General features: G+C 37.7%; 1 protein-coding gene across 4 annotated transcripts in view; it reads left to right on the top strand.

The window, feature by feature from the left end:
• FAM167A (family with sequence similarity 167 member A) overlaps positions 1-20,071 on the top strand; it is a 34,145-nt gene extending 14,074 nt beyond the window's left edge. Inside the window, exons 2-4 of one of the 4 annotated variants that reach the window (XR_015748617.1) lie at positions 9,409-9,794; positions 16,906-17,808; positions 17,840-20,071. Coding sequence is in view for 3 of the 4 variants with exons in the window: in XM_026686012.2 (XP_026541797.2) it covers positions 9,409-9,794; positions 16,906-17,169 (650 nt within the window). In the remaining variant the exon portion in view is untranslated. Of the gene's footprint in view, positions 1-9,266; positions 9,795-16,905 lie in introns of all 4 variants that reach the window. The other 3 variants (XM_087960508.1, XM_026686012.2, XM_026686011.2) reach the window with 3 other exon arrangements.
• Positions 20,072-27,678: the final 7,607 nt, after the last annotated feature.

The raw sequence follows: 27,678 nt of genomic DNA, 5'->3' as shown, positions 1-27,678 counted from the left end.
CATAAATCAACCTAAAAACCTAGAAAAAACTGATCAAGGTACAGAGAGGACTCGGAGATTACTGAACTGCTTTGCTTCCTGCAAAGCTCTTCATCATTGAGGACTGCCTTTTATCCCTTATGGGAGGGGCAATCAGCTCCCAGCCTTACTCCCGAGTCGCCCTTTTTGCTTCAGCTGCTCTTGCCTTCTAGCAGCTGTGCGCACACGCGCACTGGGAAGAGGCTCCCTGGAGTCCTCTGCTTCACTGCTGCCAGACTCCGAAGGCTCTGAAGGCAGCACCCCACTCTCAGATGGTTCTGACCCCATCCCTGCATTGGATACAGGACCCTTGTGCAAGTCCTCTTCATACTCCCTGACTGGTTCCCTTTCGTCCTAAGTTGATGGCTACCTGTACTCAAAAGATCAAGAAGAAATGCAAATCCATTCTGTATGGCAATGCAGGATGAAGTATAGCATGGCTATTCTTCAGAAGTTCTAATCAACTCCCTTAAGGGGGAAGATTTCTCTAGGGTGGGGAAAGAAATTATCGCCATGGGACTTGGAACTATGCCAGCCACTATTTTTTTCTCCTTTTTTAGCCAGAGAACATTGTGAGATCTGCCAAACTGAGATCTGCCAACAGGAAATTCCATTATGTACTTCTAATCAACAACTGAGGCAACCACACCTTGTAAATGTCTGCCCTTTATAGGTGTATTTCTCTGAATATTTCCTTGTTAATGGATGCTTTTTCTTTTTAACTTTGTGTAAATAGCTAATTATTTAAGAAGAGATCCTTCAAGATATAAAGGAATGCCTCTTGCTTAAGTACAGACCCAAGCACCTTTCTAGGGAAATTTTATAAACAAAACCAACAGATGGTCTGGGAAATGTTACATGGAACAAAGCCATTAAAATCTCAGGTGATCTCAGGCTTCTATAGAAAGACAATTAAGAATTGTATCCGCATAATTTACATATAATATTACCCTCCACTCTACTTAGTATAAGAGGGTGGAAGGTAAGTTGCATTTTCTACATCCTGTTTAGCTGCATGTTTATTTATTTACATCATTTATTTATTTATTTTTTAAAACAAATTTTATTAATTTTTAAGAAACAATACATAAACAAACTAAACGTAGAATGTAATAACATAAGGCATCTTTTCTGAAGAAACCAATAAAACATCTTATTTAAAGACAGAATAATTCCAAATTATCACATTTCCATACAAACACAATTTAATATATATATTTATCTTATCTATTCAACTTCATATCTTATCCCAACTTCTCTTTATTTCTCCCTTTCCTTCTACTATTCAATTATATTTCTTTTGCCTTAGATTATATATATTCTTTATATCCATCTGTCTTATTTACAATTTCATTATTCTCTTCAATGTTCTTCTTACATTCTTCTAAAATTTGATTAATTCAAACATAGACAAACAAAACACAAAACATAATTTTTTTAAAAGAGCAACAAAACATAAAACATAGAAACATAAAACCTCCTTTCTGAAAACTACTTATAGGTTTTGAGAAAGCAAATAAGCATTGTTTTATACAACATAGTTCCAAATTATCATTTAAGCACATACATATCTTTTCCAAATTTCCCGTTGTTTCTCCCTTTAGTTTTATTCCTCCTAGGTTTTATTAATTCTCAGTCAAACATAAATGCCCCAAACATAGAACATAAAACATCTTTTTGGAAAGTGGCTTAGCCCCGGGTTACATCTTTTTTTACAGACCTAAATCAAATTCATGCTCACCTTATATACTATTACTTATCTTATTTACCATTCTATATTTTCTATATAACTTCCCTCTTTTCACTCTCTTAATTATATTTTGTTTATTTAATCTTAATTTAGATCATTATACTTGTATCTTTTGTCCGTTCTTTTCCAATTATCTATTTATCTCTTCTCTTTAACAGAAAATTTCCCCTGTAATCACTAATAGAAGTACGATGCCTTTCTATCTTTCCCCTAAATTTAACGCTTTAAATAATGCATAATTTCCATTCTGATTCTGCTTAGTACATTCTACATGTTACATTTTAATATAAGAAAATAATAAATTTGTAATATAGTTAAGTATATAATTTCCATTCTAATTCTGCTTAATACATTATTTTAAAATAGAAAAATAAAGTAATAGATTTATAATAACATTTAAACAATAGCAAATTAAACTCTATAGCCAAACCTTAAATGTTTTACTCATTCCCTTTTATATTTTTTATTAAATATTAAAGTCTATCATTATTAAAAGCATTTTAAAAATATTTTTAAATCTTATAATATTCAATTTTACGCACTGATTTTCAAGATACAAATACTACAATACTATCTTTTTGTAATTTAAAGCTATCAATAAGCATTTTAATATTTAAATTTTTTAAATTAATACAATTACTATTTTACAAATCTCTAAAAGATCTTTTTTTTAATTGTACTTTATCTTGTTTCAAAGCCTTTGTGGCTTTTTCAAGCCCTTTTTTCCCTTTTCCTTCCTTTCTTCTCCAATCTGGCCTTTTACCCCCCATCTCCTAACCTTCTCCTTTTAGCTTCCCTCTCTGTTGTATTCCTCTTTTCTGTTGTTTTCTGAGATTGTATCGATTTTTCACCTTATTTTTCTCTTTCTTGGTTGTTTTCTTAAAGTTTAAATTCTCCATTTTCCTTCCCCTCTTATTTTCTTTCTTAATTAAATTTTTTTGTCCATTAAAGGTGGCTTCTTCTTCTTCTTCTTCTTCTTCTTCTTCTTCTTCTTCTTCTTCTTCTTCTTCTTCTTCTTCTTCTTCTTCTTCTTCTTCTTCTTCTTCTTCTTCTTCTTCTTCTTCTTCTTCTTCTTCTTCTTCTTCTTCTTCTTCTTCTTCTTCCTCCCAAACCTCTTGTTGTTGTATTTGCTGGTAGGTAGAAATCGCCATTTCTAAAAAATGGAAAACAGCTCCCAGAGAGCCCTTGCCTTCTTGTTCTTCTTCCTTTAATTTTTCAAATTCCATTTTTAATTCATCCACGGATAATGCCATTTTTTTAAAAAAACAACCCAAATGTTTTTAATCTTAGAATAATTTCCAAACGTCCCAAAGTCATCAAGCAATCCAAACAGACATGGAATATTTCATCTTCTTCCCTTTGCACTTTCTCCTCCAGAAGAAGTCTTGTAGAAAAGACTTCTTCTGGAAGTCTTGTAGAAAGTTAAATCTAAAAAACAGAGGGGACAAGAATAAATTGACTCAGGCTTTCATTACCTGTCATTAAAAGATTATTACAAATATTGTACCCCACAGAAACCTCAAGTCCAAAATAGGTGATAAAAAGGTACAAAAAAACCTTCACTCATTTTAAAAATAATAAAGGGGTGAACATTTCAGGATCTCCTATGTTTTGCATGCAGTGTTATAGTACAAGTACAAGTTTCATTTTCAGAAATGTGATTAATTGTGATTGATTTTTGAAATCAGGGACAACCTGGCTCTGAATAGGTTCTGAACATGAACATGGCTTTTATGATTGGCTTGGGATCCTTAATAGGGCACCTTTTTGGAAAATGAAGTAAAGCTTTTGGGGCCAAATTATGAGCCAGCAGTATGTGGCAGCAGCCAAAAAACCCAATGCAATCCTAAGTTGCATTAACAGAGGGATACAATCAAGATCAAGTGGGGTACTAATACAACTCTATAAATCCTTACTAAGACCACACCTAGATTACTGCATCCAGTTTTGGTCACCACGCTATAAAAAAGATGTTGAGACTCTAGAAAGAGTGCAGAGAAGAGCAATCAAGATGATTAGGGGATTGGAGATTAAAACATATGATGAACAGTTGTAGGAACTGGGCATGGCTAGTCTAGTGAAGAGAAGGACCAGGAGAGACATGATAGCAGTGTTCCAATATCCACAGAGAGGAAGGGGTCAAGCTATTTTCCAAGGCACCCGAAGGCCAGACAAAGAATAATGGATGGAAACTGATCAAGGAGAGATTCAACCAAGAAATAAGGAGAAATTTTCTGTCAGTGAGAACAATCAACCAATGGAACAGCTTTGCCTTCGGAAGTTGTGGGATCTTCATCACTGGAGGCTTTCAAGAAGAGATTGGACTGCCATTTGTCAGAAATGGTGTAGGGTCTCCTGCTTGGGCAGGGGGTTGGACTAGATGATCTACAAGATCCCTTCCAACTCTGATTATTTGTAATCTGTAACATCAGACTCTGAAATTTACTTTCAAATATATGAGGTCTTTGCTAGGGATACCTGTTGAGTCATCCAGCAGAATTCTTATTATGCTTTTCTGAAAAAAATAAAAATAAAGCTAGAAATAGTTTCTTCCACTAACACTGACATATAATAGTCAAGTTCAGACCCCATTAGAAATGTATTCATTCAATAAAGTCAAATGATAAAATCCTTTTTATTGGTGGGCAGGTAGAATGAGAGTGAAAAGATTATTTCTTTAGACACAAAACTTCCTTTCACATAGGAAGCCATCAGCCAAAAATCATTGTAGTTTTAACTTTCTCCATGCACAACAGGTAGTCCTTGCTTAATGACTGCCCTGTTTAATAACAGCACTGAAAAAGTAATTTAATGACCGGTCCTCACATTTTTCAACCATTGTAGTCCTTGTGACCACAAGGTCACTATCTGCATGCTTTACAGCTGCTTCTGGTAAACAGAGTCGATGGAGAAGCGGGCAGTAAATTGCAAGTTGTGGTCACCTGATGTCTTGCTTAACAACTACAGCAGAAGTGAGGTTGTAAGTCTGTCATGGTCATGCAATGTTTTTCTTAATGACCACATCACTTAGGAATGGAGTTGCCAGTCCCAATTGCAGTCATTAAGCGAGGACTGCCTGTCTACATCTATAAGTGAGTGTTTAAATGAGAGAAACATTGAAAACTTTACAATGAAATTATCAGTCTCCGAATCTATCACATTATCCTTTTGAACTCTAGTATCCCTTGGATTTAAAGTTACTAGGTAAACCAAGGGTCTTCAAACTTGGCAAGTTTAAGACTTGTGGACTTCAACTCCCAGAATTCCTCAGCTAACATGACTAGAGGAGGAATTCTGGGAGTTGAAGTCCACAAGTCTTAAAGCTGTCAAGTTTGAAGGCCCCCCAAGGTAAACAATTAGAAAGGAGGATAAATGGTGGGGGCTGGAAAGGGGGACATTAATTGTTTAACTTTCTCAGCATCTGCAACAAATAATTCCAAGGAAAATCTGAAGAAGAATGTATTGACGTCTATATAAATGTACAATTAACTTTTTCCAGCATCAGAAAGACTGGTTTTTCAATTACAGGAATGTGCTAGAGCCAGTTAGGCAAAAACTTCAGTATGTAACTGAGTAAGGCTTGGTCGGGAGGACTATAATCAACAAATTAAGGTCACAGAATGGAGCTTGTTAACTTTTCAGTTAGCACATTAGGAAAGCACTGCCCCACGGAGAAAAGCTGCATAGTAAGAGATACTTGAAAAGACTGACAGTGTTTGATTTTAAGAGTATGCCTGCTGTACAGATGACATGAGGAGAAAAAGGAGGACATGTCCTCCTTTTGCCAAATGCCTGGTAAATTTATAATGTATAATTATTTTGTTCCCAAATACAGATTGAAAATGTCATAGCAAAGCAAATAGGAGGTAATATGATTTTAACAAATGCTTTGGCCAAAGCAGTTTAATTTCCACAAATCAGCATGACAGGTGCCCTCAAACTGTCAACCAATTAACTTACCCAATGATGCCCACAGCATCTTTTTCTTGGTGCTTGCAAGATTCTTACCCTGCTAGGCATTATTTTTTAAGGTTCCTTAATTACCAAATAAATGACTAAATAAGAAGCGGGTGTTCTGCAAAGCCAAGCTTCTAGTATCATCCTGATTTATGGAAATACCTCTGGGCCCCACAGGCATTCTCTGAAAAGAAACATGGCAAGTCTTTCTTTAGAAATATATCAACCTACTGTACCTCCCCAAAGGAGGATTAGGGATTTTTTTTAAAAAATCACCATCATCAGCAACCATCACTTGGAGAACTAGAAGGCGTAGCAAGGAGTAACTTTATCAGTTTCTCATGAATAAATTTCCAAAGTGGAAACATTCTGTGAATGGGCATCTCCTACCTAGCATTTTGTGAAACCCTCACAACATGCTCTAAATTTCACCCCTTTCATATCTGATACTCAAAAATATTACCTGTCCCTTCCTTGACTGATTGATTGCTCGGTATGTAAATAGGCAAACCCTCTCGTAGCTGATGGATCTTCTGAGTCTGGTTGCCTGAATCTCTTGAAGAGAGTTCCGGCTGTCTTCATACATTCCTAAAAAAACAAAAAATCACAAGGCTGGATAGATCTCATTTACTACTATTTCAGAGAATAAATGAAGGAGAATGAGAGAAACATTTCCTCATTCTGCATGAACAACCATTTTTATTAGAAGAGCTGGTTGATTCATTCCCCTAGATTAAACAGATCTTCCTAATGTAAGGACAAAAGGGTCATTGTAACCATGGAGACAGATATCCTTGGGTCAAGGCTTGACATCAGCACTATTGTGGGTTTTGTTTTGTTTTATCCTGCCTTTATTATTTAAAAAAATAATTCCAAGAAGCCAATGCATCTAATATTCTTTCCTCCTCCTATTTTCCCCACAACAACAACCCTGTGAGGTTTTGATGCAATGAATGGCCCGAATCTTTATTAAGGGAAAGTTTCAGAGATTTCCTGTTCATTTGCTCTTAGGTTGGGTTACAAATATCTAAAAGGACAAAGAAATATTTGTTCTTCTAGGAATCACAATAGCATAACTAAAAGGGTCTGGAAACATGTTCATGCAGGGAGAAAAGATTCTGGAAAACCATCAGGGAGGAGAAAGTTTTGACAGGTTACATTTCTATGTGTATATTTACAGATGATCATTAAATTGTGCCAGCTCTTACTTGCATTTTAAATGCTACAACCTTACCCTGTGGCTGAGTTCGCCCAAATCACTAGATTAAGTTAAAATGGTTGATTACTTTGCTGTTCAACATGTGATAACTAGGCCATTGTCTTAAACAACAATAAGCTTTATTTCTTTTGGCAGAGCTTGTGAAGTAAAAGTAGCAGTTGTATATATTTTTTCTTCTGTTCAATCATGTTCAGTTCTCAGAGACTGCCTGAGCAAGTCCCTGATGTTTCCTGGCAAGGTCTTTCATAAGTAGTTTGCCATTGCCTCTTTCCTAGGGCTGAAAGTAAATGATTGATTCGAAGTCTGGCTTTGTGTCTAAAGTGAGACTAGAATTCACAGAATTCTGTTCTAGCCTGGCCTCTTAATCACTAAACTGTATTTTGTTAATTCCGGTTTTAAAATTGTGTGAACCTAGCTAGTTCTGACAACCAGATTTCTACTTACAATATATGCTTTTCTATTCTCAGAAGAAATTAAACTTAGTTTTACAAAAATTTGTTCAGGATTATATGAACCCCAATGATTAAGAGGGGGACTCTAATGGCAGAGCACCTCTGCTGAAACTCATTTCACTTATTCAGTTAACAGTTTATCATTTATTGTGGCCAAGTTTGGTTGTTTGAAGAGGATTTGGAAGCTCACATCAACTACAATAGAGGTAATCCTATTGTGAGACTCTAGAAAGAGTGCAGAGAAGAGCAACAAAGATGATTAGGGGACTGGAGGCTAAAACATATAAAGAACGGTTGCAGGAACTGGGTATGTCTAGTCTAATGAAAAGAAGGACTAGGGGAGACATGATAGCAGTGTTCCAATATCTCAGGGGCTGCCACAAAGAAGAGGGAGTCAAGCTATCCTCCAAAACACCAGAGAGGGCAGGACAAGAAGCAATGGGTGGAAACTAATCAAGGAGAGAAGCAACCTAGAACTAAGGAGAAATTTTCTGGCAGTTAGGACAATTAATCAGTGGAACAACTTGCCTCCAGAAGTTGTAAATGCTCCAACACTGGAAATTTTTAAGAAGAGATTGGATAATGATTTGTCTGAAATGCCATAGGGTTTCTTACGAAAGCAGGAGGTTGGACTAGAAGACTTCCAAGGTCCCTTCCAACTCTGTTATTCTATTCTAAAATTCCAGATAAATTTAACACTTTTCTCTGGAGTGAAGGCTGGAATGTTAAAGTATGAATATTTTAAAATATGAAAATAGCCTCCTAATATCTTTTTGTTGTAACTAAAAAGCAGCAACAGAAGCAGTGGTGGGTTTCAACATTTTTCACTATCAGTTCTGTGGGTGTGGCATTGCTTGGTGGCATGGTGGACATGGTAGAGGAAGGATACTGTAAAATCTTCATTCCCTCCCCACCCCACTAACCTGCTTACCAGCTCTGTTTTCCTATGCAGGGCAACAAAAGAAGACCCAGCCGATCAGCTGGGACTCGGGAGGCAGAGAATAGATGGGGGCAGGGCCAGTCAAAGGTGGTATTTGCCAGTTCTCTGAACTACTCAAATTTTCCACTACCAGTTCTCCAGAACTGATCAGAACCTGCTGAATACTACCTCTGAACAGAAGATGCTGGGTCTGAGGGGAGAAATTGTGGGGAACAATAGCAATATGTAACTCTTTCTTCATACCTGAAAAGTGAACTCAACTGCAGAGTTCTGTGACTGCCCAAAAGAGCAATATCTGGTGGATTCAAATTTGAGTGAAAATATAGCTGTGTGTGAGTTTGAAGTATTTTCTCTGTAGGTACTGATGGTTACAACCTCCATGTTTCCTTTTCAGTTTAAAATATGCTTAGACACAGATACATGCATTATTCGTATGATGCCTAATTTGACCCTCCATAAAGGAAGCTCCTGAAGTGAGGCAGTTTTTCCATCCTTACTACCCCACTCTTTTCCTCTCATCCCTATTCTTTTCCTCTTGCAAAGAATAATGGTGAAAAGTTCAGAACATGTTAAGCACAATATAATGATCAGAGTTTATTAATTGTGTAACACCCAGTCATTGCATTTCTTCTCAACGTCTGACTTCATCCTTAGTAATTCACTTTATGGCCTGAAGCATAGTTCTTGACAGGTCTCATTGCAGCAAAATGTTTCTCTGCAAAGCTAGAAGCTTGTTTGCTCTTGCCCCAGAACATCACCAGATAGCTGTGCAAAATCTCGTAGCTGAATGTTTTCTTAAGCTGAAATATTCAACTTCCATTTCTTCTCCAGTCAAGCCATAGAAGGAAGTTCTGATTGCATGTTTGTTCTTTTTTTTTTTTTAATGGTTCCTGGCTGAATCAAACAATATGTCTTTGTTTTTCTGCTTAGATGGTTGGATGAAAGGAATGTCTTGAATTGAGTGGGAAAAACTGCTGTGTGCCCAGGAAGTTCTGAGGAGCAAATCTTTGTTTGAATGGTCCTGCCTGCATCTCTGTTGCAAACCTGTCAGTGGATGTTTCTGATTTCCCAGCAGAAAATATGACATCCATGCCAGAAATCGAGATAGAAGAAATGCTGGATAGTGTGGATGATAAGGCTGAAGGTGATCCCCCATTTGATGATCATTTGCGGAATCTGAAAGCCCTGACAGAGAAACTGAGGCTGGAGACAAGAAGGCCTTCCTATTTGGAATGGAAAGCTCAGCTGGAAGGACCAGCCTGGAAGAGCCATTCCAAACCTTCTGAGAGGGACATGGGGAGGCAAGAGAAGAAACCAACAGAGGAAAATATTTCTTTGAGAGATGTGCAGGTTTGTATCAATGGAAGCTCTTCCAGACAGCCAATTTTGCTTGCCCCGGAGAAAGTGTGTGGCTTTGGAAACATCGATGAAGCATTAAATTGGCTCCGGAAAGAGTTGGTAAGTAATTTCCTATTGTTTTTTTAAAATTCTTTATCAACAGAACCTCTAGGCATGTTTTAGGATTACAGTTGAAAAGACAAAAATTAGGCCTATTCTTGGCAATTAATTTTTTTTAATTAACGCACAAGGCAGCTTGCTATGTGCTTTTTACAAGGTTTTTGGAAGATTAATAGATTCTGACTTCAACAAGACATCTTTAGTAGGAGAGTCATAATTGTCAAGGCAATATTAAGTCCTATAGGCTTGATTGACTTTCAGACAGTTTGAACAAGGGATATACAGTATTTTAATGGCTTACATGTGTTATCTGCTCGGTATTCACGTTACAAAAGGCAAGAGCAGGATATACATGCATATGCCTTGCTTCAGTTCTGTTTTTAGAAAATGAGAAAATGGGGAAAGATATCATTTGGACTCATTTGAAACAGTCAAGGAGAAACTTAATTTTGTTAAGGCGTAGTTCTTTTTTTGTCTCATTATCTGAGCATTGCTTTTAGTGAGCAATATAGCAGCATGGTGAGGCATGTGATGCTTCAAATTGATGTATTAATAGATTGCATCCCACCATAAACTTTGCATCGGAAGGAAAAATCTGTTCATATAACTTTAATAAAACCACCCGATTCCAAGGGTGAGACCATTCCATCATCAGATAGGAAATAGAGGCTGTGATTAAAATGCTACTTTCTCTAGTTTTGATAGAAATGCTTGTAGGGCCATGAGATGAACTGAGGAAAAAAAAGAGGAAGAATTAGCAAAATACGTTTGGATTTCTATATACAGCCTATATAATTGTTCTGCACAGCAAGATGAAAGATATTTCCGTAAAGCTAAAAGGAAGCACGGAGTCTGAGATTACAAAATGCCTAATCCTGGAATCAATGAGATAAGGGGGGAAAAAACAGGGGCACATCTGAGACTTATTTTTTTAAAAAAATAGTTTCAAATGCCTTTTTCTTTTCTTTTTTAAAGTAGTGATTCCAATAAAGGAGAACGTTTGTAGCTCAGGGCTGAAATGTAGGGTCCTTGTTGCTCTCTGAGCTTGCTTGTTTTCTTGCAGATGTTTCATTACCCAAACTATGATGATGTTATCTAGTTTGGGTAATGAAATGTCTGCAGGAAAACAACCAAACTCTGAGAGCAACAAGGACCCCTCAAAGTAGTTATTACTATCCAGATGGAGTGAGAAGTTATAATAGAGCCCTGTCAAATTACATAGACCCTAGTAAAATAAGAGAGAGAGGGAAAAGAAATAAATAAAAGAGGTATGTTTACTACTTTTTTCCCTTCAAACCTGGAGTCACCTATCAAAATGAATGCAGTTCTAACTACAGAAAGGATTTCTTACAGTATGTAAAGTGCCATGCGATCCTACATGCTTCCAGCAGTCTCCTGGTGAGCAGGGACTTATTCCTTACCAAGAGTACTTAACATTACACTGTTGTCTCAAAATGGGGATATGGTCATCGGATGGATATCTTTAAAAACTGGCTGGGGAAGAATTAATGGAAGGAAGTTAATTCCTTTAATTCCTTTAAGTCATTGGAGTGAAGTAAAATTTAAAGTTCAAAACAATTGCATTTTTGAATACCAGATGCTGCAGGGAAAACCTAGGAAAAGGATTACTAGCTTAGGTTTTTTTTTTCTGATGGTCCTCCTAAAAACATTTGGTAAAGTTCAGATTTATCCTCAATTATGAAAGTTCGCTGAGTTCATTGGGTGACTTAAGGTCGGGCTACTCTCTTTGTATAAAATTGCCCCAAAGAGTTGTGTGAAAAAGTTGGAGGAATATTATATGCCATGTATGAAGCTCTTGAATGACAGGCAAGCAATCAATCTAGCAAATTAATGAATAAAATTAACTATACTGGCCAATCATTGTTTCAGTTTAGCAATAAATTCTTCTTTTTTAAGTGTTACAGCGAATGAGTGTTAAGGATAAAGAAAGAAACATGATAAAGATAAAAACAACACAGAACTTCATTGAAGCTCATTCTTTTATTTTCATGCAGTTTGATTGGATAGTGTTTTGCATATGCTGTTTCTGGAAGGAGGAAAGCTTCTTCTTCCATTCAATAGAATTTGTATGGGTGTGTGTGTAGACAATATAATTTTCAACATGAAATCTTCCCATGCTTTCATCATTGCGTCCATGCTTTTCTTATTAAAAAAAAAGATGGAATAACTTATACAATGGCTTTTGATTGAATGAATGCCAGGAACTGTCTGTCAAAAGCAATCCAGGTCACGCAAGCAGAGGATAAGTTGACCTGGGAAAAATGGTAGCAAGGAAAAAATATGAAAAGCAACTCGTGGATGCATTCATTCTTGTTCTTACATCTCTTCATTTAAGGAATCTTTCTTAGAAACACAGAAAGAGATCAGAGAAGATTTTATGCTTTAGCAGACTTTAGAGATTAACATTATATCCCTGTGGAGTTGAAATTATTATTTTTCTATCCCTGTATATTTTTCTATTCCCAAAGAATATTTGACTATGCAAGAAGCTTGCTAGTTATCCAAGCTACCAGAAACTATAAACACAAGTACTGAACGTGGGATGAGATCCAGCAATGCCATCTTGCTCCTCATTGTCCATGTAATTCTTCTGTCAACCGTCCCAAACTTTCCCTTGTGCCCTTTATCAACAAAATATCAGCCTCTCCCCACCCACTTTCAACCTCTCCATTTTTATTTTACTAGAGTACAAAAAAGTCTTCTCACCGTGAAGGCAGAACATTCTTGACAGCAAGAAGCTTTATCTCCCTGGGAAAAGTTTGATGCTATTGGACTACAGTTAGTAAAAAGCTGATCCCTATAAGAAAAAAAAAAGGGGGGGGGAATCAGTACAGTAAAAAACAATCTAAAAATAAAAACCACGTTGTAAAGCCACAAAGACACCGAAATGGCCTGACAATATGTATTAACTTTAATCTAATCTGACATTCTGGTTTTACCCGCAACCTCTTAAGAAAGAAAATAAGGATAGCTACCAAACTAAGCATGTTTAGCATTTCGTGAAAGACTGCCTTTGAAATCGGATCCTATGTAATCAGATTTAGTATTTGTTAAATCTCCAACCCAGTTATCAGACTCTTTAGCAGCCACCTGAAACGAAAAGTGATTCTTTTCAAGGAAGATTGTTGCAAAGTTCTCCTTTACGAGATTTATTAAGAACTTGGGGTTAAAGAAACTGAAATATTTTCAGTTTAAAACACACACACGTATGTTAATATGGAGAATTTCTAATGTAATCTGCTGTGTAATCAAGGCCCTTCATGAAAATGGGGAGATTGTAATGGCTATTTACAAAACAGTCCTCAGAACCTTTATCAATCTGACAATCAACTCTCATATTGGTTTTATAACAAATGATGCTCAGGGAAAACACAGAACTAAAATGAATTAATGACATTTTTCAGAAGTAAGGCTGGCAGATAACATCAACAAAGCCAATAAAGCTGACCAAATGACATGAATAAATCATATTTCTTCCAGATGAACAGGAACCACAACTCTTGGAGAATTCTTACCTAACAAGTTAGTTTTATTTCCAACATATGTGGAGGGTAGCAGTTAGGGAAATACTAGTTTAATCATCTACAATTGCCATAATCCACCACTTTCACTGTCTGAACGACTTGCTGCCATTTTGTGACTGGCAGAAGTTGATAGATCTTCTCTCTGAAAAGCTGATTGAATATTGTTGACTAGACAGAGTCTCCTTGTGCAAACAAAACAGTCACTTTCTGTTGTGAACTGCAATAACTGTATTTTATTTATTGGTCAATTTGAGGTATTATCCATCTCACTCTCAGAGTGACTTTGAACACTTTTCCTCTAGTTTAACTTACCTTTTTATCAGGAAAGGAACATCAGTTGTTTGATTTTTTAAAAAAGCAAGGTGCACAATCTTACAGTTCCAGGGTACAAATGACCCTTCCCTGTCTTGAGAATATCTACACATTTTTCTTCAATGGAATTTTTCATTAATAGAAGAGGGAAATTTATTAGACCTTTATCCCACCTTTATTAGTTTATATCAGAGGTGGTATTCGGCAGGTTCTGACTAGTTCTGGAGAACTCGTAGTGGAAATTTTGAGTAGTTCGGAGAACTGGCAAATACTATCTCTGACTGACACCACCTCCATCTATTCTCTGCCTCCTGAGGCCCAGCTGATTGGCTGGGTCTTCTTTTGTTGCCCTGCACAGGAGAACGGAGCTGGAAAGCAGGTTAGTGGGGTGGGGAGGAAATGGGATTTTGCAGTAACCTCCCCCTAGGAATGGGGAGGGAATGGGGATTTTACAGTATCCTTCCCCTGCCATGCCCACCAAGCCATGCCCACCAGCTACGCCCACAGAACCAGCAGTAAAAAAAATTTGAATCCCACCACTGGTTTATATGTAACTCAGGTTGGCAAATATATGTAATACTCCTTCCTCTTCCTCCTGTTTTCTCCACAACAATCCTGTGAGGTGGGTTGGGGTGTGAGAGAGTAACTGGTCCAAAGTCACCCAATTGGTTATCATCCCTACGGAGGGATTAGAACTCCTGGTCTACAGGTCAGCATCTTAACCGCTATGCCAAACTGGCTTTATATTGGTTAAATACGTAGATTTTAATCCTGTTGACTGTATTGATTGACTGTTAATTAATTTTAATCAAATCAATACAATCAAATTTGTACTAATCCCACCCCCTCAAAGACCATTTGCATTTCTTGTTCTGAGACACTTGCATTCATTGTATCTTAATTGATATTGGAGGGGAGATTTTTGACATTTGTTTCTGAGACACATTTTGTTTATTTCTGCCATCCATTCATTTTGTCAACAGTTTCCCAGAGGAAGAGTAAGCAAAGGCAAAACATTAGGGGAAAGATTCACAGGCACCAGTAAACATTCTACTGCTGGCCTGACGCGTTTTGAAAAATATATCTTTACTGAGGCAATTGTTCAGCTGGTTTCAGGAACAGCCTTGGGGAAATGCATATAAACCATCCTCAGTAAAGGAATATTTATCAGAATGGTCAAACAAATGGCAACTTCAAATCACAACAAATAAAATCTTACATATTGGCAAAAAAATATATCAGGAAATAAAATACAAGCTGAATAGTCAAGACTTGTTGATGATCCAAGCTCTGTAAAGGACCTTGGAATACTCATCTCTAATGATCTAAGTGCTAGAGCCCACTGTAACTACATAGCCAAAAAGGCATTAAGAGTTGTTAACCTAATCCTACGTAGCTTTTTCTCTGGTAATATCACACTACTAACTAGAGCATACAAAACATTTGCTAGACCAATACTCGAATACAGCTCATCAGTCTGAAAGCCACATTACGTATCTGATATTAGCACAGTTGAGAAAGTCCAGAAATATTTCACAAGAAGAGTTCTCCACTCCTCTACTCCTTGCAGAATACCTTATGCCACCAGACTTGAAATTCTAGATCTAGAAAACCTTGAATTACACCATCTTCGGTCTGATATAAGTATGATATATAAAATCATACATTGCAATGACTTACCTGTCAATGAATACTTCAGCTTCAACCATAACAACACAAGAGCACACAATAGATACAAACTCAAGGTTAACCGCACCAAACTTGATTGCAGGAAATACGACTTCAGCAACAGAGTGGTCAATGTCTGGAATACTCTACCTGACTCTGTGGTTTCTTTCCCAAACCCCCAAAACTTTAACCTTAGACTTTCTACTATTGACCTCACCCCTTTCCTCTGTAGGGGGAGTGCATAAGCACACCAATCGTGCCTACTGTCCCTGTCCTATTGTTTCTTTTATTTTTCTTATATATATCCATTTCATGTATTCATAACTATGTATATACTTATACCTATTATCTTGTAAGCGATTGACAAATCAAAATAAATAAATAAAATAAATAAAAGCTTCTCCAAAGTTTCAGTTGTGGGGAAAGAGCGGGATTATGTGAATGAGGCAACAGGAAGAGCAATTAAATTCAAAAGATTTGGTAGCCACTAGGTGGCAGGCATCCAACAGAGGTAAGTGGTACACTTGTAAACCAGATATTATATGTAGGCAGTATTGCAATCATCATTATCCAGAATTTTATTAAGGTGTTTGGGTAGCATAGAACATTGTGGAAGAGAGAGGATTGGTTTTGTTATTAATCAATTGAACCTAACATTAAGATATATCTAAATGTCTATAGGTTCTTGTCCATGTGATTATATAGCGTAGAAAATAGAATATCTTTCAGATTATATTCTTTATATAGGAGCAGCAGCATACGTAGGGAGATGTTACAGATGTTAAAATAATACTCACAGCAAAGCATGTACGAGCATGTAACGTAACATAAACAGGTAGTTCTCAACTTAAACTGTTTGTTTAATGACCATTCAAAATTACAACTGCAATGAAAAAGAAAGGGATTTGTGACCAGTTTTCACACTTAAGACATTAGTTACATGATAAAAATTCAGGCGTTGGCAACTGGCATGTATTTATGACAGATGCACTGTCCCAGGGTCATGTTTGTAACTTTTCCAGCCAGCTTCTAACAAATAAAATCAACGGGGAAAGCCAGATTTACTAAACAACTGCATGATTCACTTAACAACTGCAGTGATTCATTTAACCACTGCGGCAAAAAAGGGGAACAACTCAATTAACAAGTGCCTTGCTTAGCCACGGAATTTGGGGCTTCATTGTGGTCATAAGTTGAGGACTACCTGTACACAAAACAACCTAGCTTTGGTCATGTTGCTGCAATCGCCATCTTAGTTTTCTTTTTTTAATCCCAACCCCGCTCCCCACTCCATGTAGAAACTACTGTATAGGAAGTCCTCAAATTACAACTGTAATGGAGCCTGACCATTACGATTGTAAGTTGTGGCAGGAATGAAGTAGATCACAAAAAAGAACTTGTCATGGGGCAAAGGGTTTCCTAGACCCTGTACATCAGGAATTTTAACTATGGCAGCAGTGGCGATGAATAAGCCATCTCATTTTTTGTCAAAAGAGGTACAAGTTGCAACCCCAAGTCTTCGCATCTCCTCCTGATTTGATGATCCTTTGCCATCTTGTCACGCCCTTACTGCTTTTCTGTTCCAGATGGAAATGCGTCTCCAGGACCAGCAGCTGGCTCGGCAGCTCATGCGCCTGCGCAGTGATATCAACAAACTCAAGATCGAGCAGACCTGCCACCTCCACCGGCGGATGCTGAATGATGCCACCTATGAGCTGGAAGAGAGGGATGAGCTCTCTGACCTCCTCTGCGATTGCCCCCTCACATCCTCCTTCAGCCTCTCCACCCCGCTCAAGCTCATTGGCGTGACAAAAATGAACATCAATTCCCGCCGCTTCTCGCTTTGTTAAAGTGGGAGGAATGGGCACTGGAAGTGCACGGGATGGGAGATACCTTCAAGACTTAGGAGAAGAAATTCCCATTGTCCGGTTGGGAGATAGGCACAACAAGGGAGAAGACAGAGTAAAGGGGCTCTTCCACTGATCTAATAGGAGTGGGCTGTGGTGCCAGTCAAGATAGTGTCCAGAAGGATTTGCAGATAAGTGGAGAATAAGAACAATGAGGCTCCCAAAGGACAGGAACTAAATCACATCAAACTCTAACTCATATAGGCAGAAGCATCCCCTCTTTTCAGTGATTAAACTTATCCTAAACTTGGAGACTCCCTAACTAAGAACAATAGAGGAGAAATATAGCTGAAAACATTATTGAAGCTTTTTGGCCTCATTCAAATTGAATAATGTGAGACATGAAGAATTCATGTTGCTACAAGGAAGAAAGACCACTCCACAGTGGAGGAGAGCTAGTGAGGATGTTGAAAACTAGCCAGAAAGTATTATATACCATCTATAAAAGCATTTCTGTTTAGTTTTTATCAGTGGGATGCAGGTAATTTGTAGATACAGTTGTTTACAATAATCCATATCATCATTGCCCCAAAGATGCTGTTCAAAAGGCAACTAGGCTTTCTTGTTCTTTTCCTTGAAAATGTTTTGCTTCTCATCCAAGAAGCTTCTTCAGAACTGAAGAAGCTTCTTGGATGAGAAGCAAAACATTTTCAAGGAAAAAGATAACAAGAAAGTCCCATTCCCTTTTGTAGACACAGTTGTTGGTTTGCTTCTATGACCAACTAATGTCTTCTTGTTGTGAGATGTGGTTTCTAGATTGTACTAAGCTGGGACAGTTTCGTATTGCAGTTTAGGTGGCTGGTGTCCTGTGATGCTGTTTCTCAGAACTTTCAGATTTCAGGAACTTAGTAATGGGATTTTGCTGGTGCTCAGTCCAGACTACCCATTGCAAGATCTGATCAGCTGTTCCTCTGTTTTTTTGCTCTTTTCAAGTCTTATGGTCTAATCAACTAGGTGAAAATTTAGGCCTTAATAGACATCACCCTACTAGAATTTGATGAAGCCAAGCTGCTGACTTTCGAGCATGTCAATTAAAACTATCTATCAATACAAGTTTAAGTGAATACATCAGGATATTCCAGAAAGAGTGGGATCAGAGTAAGCAAAAAAAAAAAAAAAAATTTTTTTTGCAGTTTATTTCCATGACTTAGTACAGTTCATTACTGCAGGATATGAATGAGAAATAATAGCTATCTGACATTGAGAAATGGAACCATCTTTTCCAAGGTTCAAACACGAATGTGCAGGCACTGGGACAAACCAGAGGAATCACATCTGAGCCCTCTTTGTGTGCTTCAGAGAAGCAGCTGATGGACCACTGTGGGAAGCCAAAAGTAGCATTTTGATCTGATGCAGCAGTTTAGTTATTTCAACTTATAAATGTATATTCTGCTCTTCTCTGCTAGTTATACCAAACAGGCTATATTGCTTCAGTTTTTCAGTTATTTCTGATTCTTTGTGATCTGAAGGACATAATACTGCCAGGACTAACTGAAATGATAAAAATGAAAGGACATTTATTCATGGATCAACAGCAATAAGAATACTACAAAATAAAATGTCAGTTAAAACAACAGCAAAAAGACATGGCTGGAAGAGGATTTTCAAAGCCAGAAGGAATGCAAAAGTTTTCCAGCTGTCACCAAAAATATATAAGATAACAATAATTTATACAAGATGGTTGTGCATTGCCTTCCAGACTGGTGCTCTTTATATGTGTTGAATGTAGCTCCCATTATTATAGCCAACATTGATCATGAAATGTAAAGAAAAACCATGGCGGCACAGTGTTGCAGGCTAATTTTGTTGACTGCCAGCAGTTTGATTCTCACCAGCTCAGGATTGACTCAGCCTTCCATCTTTCCAAGATCGGTAAAATGAGGGCCCAGATTGATGGGTGCAATACGCTGACTCTGTAAACTGCTTAGAGAGGGCTGTAAAGCACTGTGAAGCAGTAAATAAGCCTAAGTTTTATTGCTATTAATATAAGTTAGCCATCTCCCACTTCCCAAAAGGTCACACAGTCTTATGCCAGTCTATTGATTTGTTCCCATTCTACTCCTCATGAAATTATGAAAAAGCTTGACACAAAAGTACAAAGAGTGGCATTTAAGCTACTTTTCCAGGTCGAGAATTTCAGAATCAGGGGATGCTACAAAGAAGATCTCTTTCCCAGGTTTTCTGACTTATATCTGATGACAGTTGGACTTAAGGACAGTCATGGACCACTAGGCTGTCTTCTTATTAAAGTTGCAGAACATAATTGGACTCCAACTAGGCTCAGATACATTCTGGTTCTTGTCCTACCATATTTAGAAAGCTATATCTCAAAATCTTATATAAGCAGCCACTTTAAGAAAAAATCAAAGACTTTGTACATAACTTTATAGGCCAGCTTCGGAATAGTTGCCTGCAGGCACCTTCTCACTGTGAGTCCATGTTTAAAGCAGGAAAACAACACCTGTTTATCAAAAAGTAAGAAAGGTGATTCTGTTGGAGTTGAATGAAAGAGAACATTCATTCTGCTTATTCACACAGTTCCTAACATATCTGCACTCACAACTCTTTGGCTTAAGCAGAAAATGTGCAAGAATGGGAAACTCAGATCTTTTCATTCCTTCCTGAAGAAGACAACTATCCAGGCATGCACATTTAATATTATGCATACTAATATTCACACATGCTGCTGCCTGTAGCCCATATCCATTTCGTCTTGAAACCTTTGGAGGCTGTTCTAACTCTGAGATATAAGAATATTCTGTCCACTGGTGTATTGATGGGATCCATTTTGTTTTAATGATAATATCTTTTTCTATTCAAATAAATGATTTTGATTCTTTTGGTATTGATTGAAGGTGTTTATTTTTTATTTTGTTTTGGGGAGGATTAGAAGAAAGGGGGGAAAAATTGAAATGGAACATTCAATGAAGTTTTAAAAAACATTTAATCTTTTTTTCTGCAAATTTCAACATGCCAAGATGTCCTAATATTGTGTCTATGACTATTGTAACAATGGGGGGGGAGAGACACCCATTTGCCTGCAGTAGCCTAAAATGGACAGTAGGAGGTGGATAGAACCTATCTCTGATCACACCAGTTGTCATTTCCAAAAATTCTGTTAACAGATATCCACAGCCAAAATTGTGTCAGGAGAAGGAAGACATTACTTTAAAACTGGAACAGCTAAGGAAGACATTACATTGCCTTAGCAGTGAATTAGACAATGAGACAAAGGAAGGGGTGGGATTCAAAAATTCCAAAAACCAGTTTGCTGCCAGGTTGCTGGGTTGGCATGGCCACGGTGGGCGTGGCCAACCAGAACTTCCTGTTTCCGGCTTCCGGTGGGCCTCCAGAGTCTGGAGGAGACTGTTTTCGCCCTCCCAAAGGTCCAGAGGCCTCCCCTGGGCCTCTGGAAGGGCAAAAAGGTCCTCCCTCGGGCTCTGGAGGCCCTCCGGAAGCTGGAAACAGGCCCATTTCCTGACTTCTGTGTGGCCTGTTTTTTCCCCTCCCAGAGTCTCCATGTGGACCCTGCACTTACCTGCATTGTGCAGTGACTCCTGGGAGGGGAGGGGTGGGATGGGCAGGGCCAGCCAGTTGGTTGAAATATCGGTTTGGCGAACCAGCTGTAACTTTAACATCCGATTCACCTGAACTGGCCTGAACCAGTAGAATCCCACCCCTGGACAAAGGCAATATTGCAAGGACATGATATTAAAAATTTGATGTCTGCCAGAATGAGGTTTTCTTCATTTGTTCTTTTTTGATTTGCAATTGCTTTAGATCAGCAAAACATTGCTTCAGCCTGGATATGCTTCCCATATTTGACAAATTAATTCTGTAGATTGCCATTTAGATTTATGTTGAAGTCTCAGAACTTGATTCTATGACATTGGAAGGAATATAAAATGGGAATATAAAAACCTTTTTTTCCCCTTCTCATAATTGCCATGTTTCCCAGAGAGAGAGAAATAAAGTCAGAGTGCCCGATATTTGTTTTTTGAAATAAAGCTTCACTACACTTATGCAAGGCCTGTCTTTATAGAAGATTTCCTGCTGGACAAGATGAAACAAGCAAGAAATTGGCATCTTTTACCTGTGAAATGATCAAATGAGCCAAAGGCATCTTTGGGATATGCCAGTAGCAAAGCTCTACCTCCAGCAATTCCAAGATACAGGCAGCAGGCAGAATGGCAGAAGATCAAAAGATTTCTGATGCTGCCATTTAAAAGATTACTGCTTAGTAAGGGCTGTGCAAAAAAGCTGTTATGAGGTATCAGCAAGTTTTAGCCGGGGGCGATTTTATTTCAATTGTCTGGAAATCTCTAGCTTGTCTTTTGTTGCATTAGGAAACTGGAAGACTTTAGAGCACAAATGGCAACTGTCAGGATGAAGTCTTCTCCTCCTCCCTCACCCCATTTTAATTTTAGTATATAAAAGGTAAGGAGGTCAGGGAGGAGGATCAATGCTCTTTCAGATTAAACACACTTCTGATAAGTATTCAGGCTGAATCTCCTGCTAATAATATGATGCTGTGGTGCATTTCTTACCACACCACCCTTTCGTTGTATATCCCAATAGCTGCATCCAGTTTTGGTCACCACACCACACTATAAAAAAGATGTCGAGACTCTAGAAAAAGTATAGAGAAGAGCAACCAGGATGATTAGGGGACTGGAGACTAAAAACATGAAGAACGATTGCAGGAACTGGGCATAGCTAGTCTAGTGAAGAGAAGGACCAGGGGAGACATGATAGCAGTGTTCCAATATTTGAGGGGCTGCCACAGAGAGGAAAGGGGTCAAGCTATTTTTCCAAAGCACCTGTAGGCCAGACAAGGAATAATGGATGGAAACTGAACAAGGAGAGATTTAACCTGGAAATGAGAAACTTTCTGACAGTGAGAACAATCAACCAATGGAACAGCTTGCCCTCGGAAGTTGTGGGAGCATCATTACTTGAGACTTCCAAGAAGAGATTGGACTGCCATTTGTCAGAAATGGTGTAGGGTTTCTCACTTGGGTGGGGGGTTGGACTAGATGATCTACAAGGTCCCTTCCAACTCTGATGCTCTGTTACAACATTCATGATTGATCTTCTACAGGATGGCTCAAAGTAGAATTATTGCCCTGAGATAGCACAGATAGAACACTTTTACATGCAGATTGGAGGTATTATTTTTTTAGATGACACTAGGAACCAACCATTTGGGGAATCTGACCCATTAATTGCTAATGAATGAAAAATACAGTAAATCTGCTTGACATGTCTTTGATCTATCTATCCAGGAAAAAATCAAGGGTCTGAATTGCAGATGGGTATTCATTTAATATTAAGTTTGTCCAGAAGCCAGAAAGGTTTGCTTCAAGTGGTGAGCCAAACTTTTCATTTGGTGTTACTGTAGTAACAAAACTGGACCAATTGGTTGGAAAGAAACAAAGCAGATATGGAGATTTCCCAATGTAGAGATGATTAAAAAGGGCAATATCATGCAATCCCTGGAAAAGGAATAGTTGGCTTAAAGAGTTCTAAACATTTCTGGACTTGTATGTTTTCTGAAATACCACTTGTGGAAGAAATCAGAAAGGTTTCATAGCCCTAACATTTTGCAAATCTAGCATTTTTCTAAATTTTTAATATCTGTGCCAATTTAACACCTTTGAAACATTTTGTATCTAAATTGTCAAAAGGCTATATTGGCTTGATTTATTTATTTTATTATTTAGTATGATAGCAAGAGATAATGTTACCTCTGTATCAGATATCTTGCTTGTAGCTTTATTGTTGTTTTGTGCCACTTAGCCGAATTACTATGCACAAACTAACTTATGTTAATTGGCAAAATCTGAGTGTAAAAAGTTTTATTCAAGCTAACTGCTTTTTTTGTCTTATGAATATACAATATATTCATTTATGCACATATAGAGGCCCCCCAGCTCCTTAGCAACAACAACAACAACAACAAAGCATAATACTTCCATAAATTGTTCCATAACCTGCAGGGATCCAGTTCAGGGAAGCTATATAAAGAAGAGATTAAAATTCACATCAACAATGCATGATTTGAAATCCCCCCAGAATGCATGGGGGTTTCCCCCCCCAAAATCCCAGAGCTTCTCCAAACATTTCCATAGATCTGCATTTTTTTTAAAAAAAAGATTTAACTGAAAGGATGATTAAGTACATAACAAGTAATCATATTAACTGTATTTCTGTAATTATATTGTAAAGTTCATACTGTACATTAAATATATTAAATTCAATCAAGTTTAATTTCTATCCTGGCCTAGTCTATTGCCATTATGCTATCAAAATGTTGCATGTCTTTCAAGTTGTTCTGGATGATATTTTTGATAACCTTTCCTGTGTTTATAACAGCATATATATTAAAAGTAGAATTTGAAGGCTCTAATCCAATACATTCTTCCCAGTAATAATTCTTTTACTGGACTCAATAGGCTGTATTTTTCAAACATGCATACCTGGGATTTCTCTGATATTGCAATTTTTTTGGTCACTTGAACTAAATTCTTCTTCTTTTCTCCAAAATTATAGTCAACTGCCTTTGGGCAAGCTATGTTCTCTCAGTCTCCACTCTTCCTCACACCTGACATTCAGCTACCATGGATGGGAAAGACCCTTCTAGCAATGTTATTTTAGTTAAATTTAGTGAAGACATGTTATTTTAGCTGGGATAATTTGGGGGAAGGGCTTATAAATATTCATTCTCATGTTGCCTTAACTGTCAGCAAGAATGACCTTCAACGTTTTACTAGGGATAAAGATGATTTTGCAAGTCAAATAAGATTGTCTTTTTCTTTTTCCAAACTGCAACCATACAAGTTCAAAACAAGCCAGTGTCATACTGCTTAGAATCATTTTGCAGTTTTCATAACAATGTTATTTCAAGACTTTCTCAATTGTCTTGTATCATAGACTATTGCTCTAACTATCAGCTTTGCATTTCTCAAAGCACCACCAAGATTATTATTGCAAAAGCTAATCCTCACAACAGTTTAACTAGCAATTAAAATTTGCTTAATCAAGAAGGGATAAAATATGCCTGCCAAGTTAATTTCTTTGAAAAGGTCACAATTTAATGCAGTGTTATTTACCTTGCCTGACCTGATTAAGCAAAGTATTCTTCCTTTTTTAAAACTTGTGTATCACCTGCCTAGTAAAGCAATTCAACTGAACAACTGCTGGCATTTTAATTAAAACACAGTAACAGGATCTGGCTGCAGTGTCAGGGGAACTATGCCTGTTACAAGCATAATATATAGGGCTCCGTTCAGAAAACAAAATAAAAATTCAGTGAAAGAAATTATACTGGGCACTTTAACTACTCATTACTTTTATTTTCAGCTGTTGTTCTGTCCTAGGCCACCCCAAAAAGCACTAAGTCAATTCTGAGTCTTGGCAAAACCTCTTTTATTACATTAATGGAAATTTATTTCATTCATAGTCAGCCAACGGCTTGGTAAACAGTCTTGCAAAGGTATACTAATTAGCTCAGACCTTATCAATCCTAGAACGCTGCCCAGTAAATATTTCCACACTCAGTGCTGATAGGGAAGGGCTGGGTTATACAGACAAATCTTCACAAAGCCGAACGAACAAACAAGTGAGTTGTTTGCTCCAGTTTGCTTCTCTTTTAAACCTGATGGGAGGGGCCATTCATTGTCCACCTGTGGCCTTACTCCCATGTCAACCCTGAGTTCTTAATTGTTCCTTCCTTTTGGCAGCTCTGCACATGCGCAGGCTGGGAACCAGTTCCAGAAGTTCCCCCGCCTCACTTCTGTCCAAGCCTAAAGGCAGCTGATGATTGCCAGCCTGCCCTAGCCCCATCTTTGCCTCTGATGCAGAGCCCTCACCCAAGCCTTCCTCACCCTCCCTAACCTCCTCACTATTGTCCGACTCTGCTACCAGCTCCGCCTGCTGCCAGCAGGCCTCAACAGCTGTCCTTCCTCTCACAGAATGTATCAAATGCTGTGTTCACATGACACAGTGACTTGCTAAGACAATACACTTCACTGGGCCAGGGAAGGTTAGTTTTTCACACACAAAAACTCACATCCCCTTCTTTATCCCTTACAGCAGGCCTGTCAAACTGGCAGCCCATGGGCCAGATATGTCACACACAAGTCATGACCACTCTAGCTCAACAAAAGCAAAAACTTATCGTGATATGTCATGATACATGATGTGACACAATCGAGTTTGACACCCCTGCCCTACATGAATTAATTCTAATTGAAGGAATTAATTCTAACTCCAACCTACCTGATCCTGGTGGGAATGAGCTAAATCTTCCTATTGAACTGCACTGTGCAAATGACTTAATAATGAATAAAATGTCCACCCGTCCCCTTCCAAAACATGTAGCCCTAAAGAAGTGGAGAAATTATCAGAATGGGTATAATGGAATAGCTCCCTCCAAATCTGCAATTTCCCCTTGATTTTTGAGTTGATGTCACACAGGAAGAGCCACTAAGTACTCAGTCACATTTTAGCCTAATAGAGTGAGCAGTTCATCTGGACTATAGTAGTTTAATCTGCTGTGAAAAGTTATTTATTTATTTATTGGATTGGACAACCATTTGTCTGAAATGGCATAAGCTTTCCTGCCTGAGCCAGGGGTTAGACTAGAAGATCTCCAAGGTCCCTTCCAACTCCATTATTCTATTATTCTATTATTTATTTATTTATTTATTTATTTATTTATTTATACCTCTTATTTGCTCATCTCCCTCATAGGTGCAGGAAATGAGATTGGGTCACTACTTTCAGCTAACTACTGGTAAGTATATTGTGTCACAAAAAGCTACTCAATTGATATTGAACTGGTAGAATGAATAACAATATCTACATTGTTTGGAGTAGAGTGGGGGACAAGTGCCATTTCTATTTGTCCACATTACTATATTAAACACTCATTTGCAAACGAAGGAGAAATCCTGACCCCATTTTTTCTGGTTATTATGTTAATTAAGTGATAGCAGAATATGATTCACTGCATTCAAGCATTTGTGTCAGTTTATCACTCAGAACCATCTTATGACTTTGTAAATGTAATATAAAACTCTGGATTTATATGATTTTATAGCCTGATTGATAAAAGAATTAAATTGCAACTAAAGTTAAAGTGTCCTGCATGATCATATACTTATCCATATCATGTATAGTAAAGATATACAAGATGCATGTATATAACATGCTACAGATGGTTAATGATATCCTTGGCTAGACTTTTTGTGTCTTATGTTATGGTGCAAACCTAACTTACCTGATTAGATTTTCTGCAAACCCAGAAAATTCAGTACTGTAAGCAAGTCAAACGTATTGCATGAATCAGTTAATGCCCCCAAATGTTAGTAAGAGTCCAGAAACCTTGGTGATCATTCCACAGAAACATTAAAAAATTATAGCTAATTGGTTGAGGAGATTTTATGAGTTAAACCTGAATTGTACTGGCTTCATGAATGCATGAATAGAATTTGGTCTAGTGGTTAATGCACCAGGCTAGAAACAGGAGACTGTGAGTTCTAGACCTGCCTTAGGCACAAAAGCCAACTGTATGACTTTGGGTCCATCATGCTTTCTCAACCCAACTCACCTCACAAGGCTGTTGTGGGGAAAATAGAAAGAGGAATGAATATTAGGTATGTTAAACCCTTTGAGTTATTTATCAATATAATATAATACAGGCTAGATAAAGGCTAAAGTCAAAAAAAATAATTTATTGGGCAGCAATACAGAAGTGATTTGTTGCTGTGGTTTTTTCTAAGAAGTTTTTCAACATTCCAGTTCAGCCTACAACTATATGACTCAACGCTCTCCCATCTAAGGAAAAATTAGTTGGAATGTGCTTATCTTTTTGAAATATCCAGGATCAGTTAGGTGTTGCCTTTTGGCTGGGCAAATTAAGGAGAGCTGCAAGATAATTACAGCAACAAAGCAACCAAGTAATTCTTTGATTGCTTAGTTCCAGCTTGGATGATTTAAGCAATTTTCCCCACTCTCCCTGCCAAGTTGTGCCGTAACCTCTTTTAAAAGCAAAGGAAGCCCAAGTGGAGCTTTTTATCATGTATAAATAGGTGTGATAGTTGCAATAATTAGATGGTATTATTTGACCTTGAAAAGAGGACAGCTGGGGTCTGAAAGGGAAGCTTCCATATGTTTGTTAGTTTTTTTTCCTTTTGGGGGAAAGATAGCAGCAGACAGGAGCTCTCTCTCTTCACAATCAAGCGACTGTGAAAAAATATTTTGATAATAACCTGGGTAAAAGGACAAATTTGATGACTGTAAATTTAATGACTTATGAATGATTCACTTGTGTTTTTGAACTCTGGGCCGATGCAGGAAATTTCATCAGGGGAGATGGCTGATGCTTGATGATGTTGCAGATAATTGTGATGTCATCATTGTCATTGATGTCCTCTAGACCAAATAAGA

This window comes from Notechis scutatus, chromosome 1 (genome assembly GCF_049901735.1).
Source record: "Notechis scutatus isolate UNSWTSFEM ecotype Mainland chromosome 1, rNotScu1.2, whole genome shotgun sequence".
Lineage (NCBI taxonomy): Eukaryota > Metazoa > Chordata > Lepidosauria > Squamata > Elapidae > Notechis > Notechis scutatus.
The sequence above is the reverse complement of the archived record's forward strand: the minus strand, read 5'-3'. Positions and strand labels throughout refer to the sequence as shown.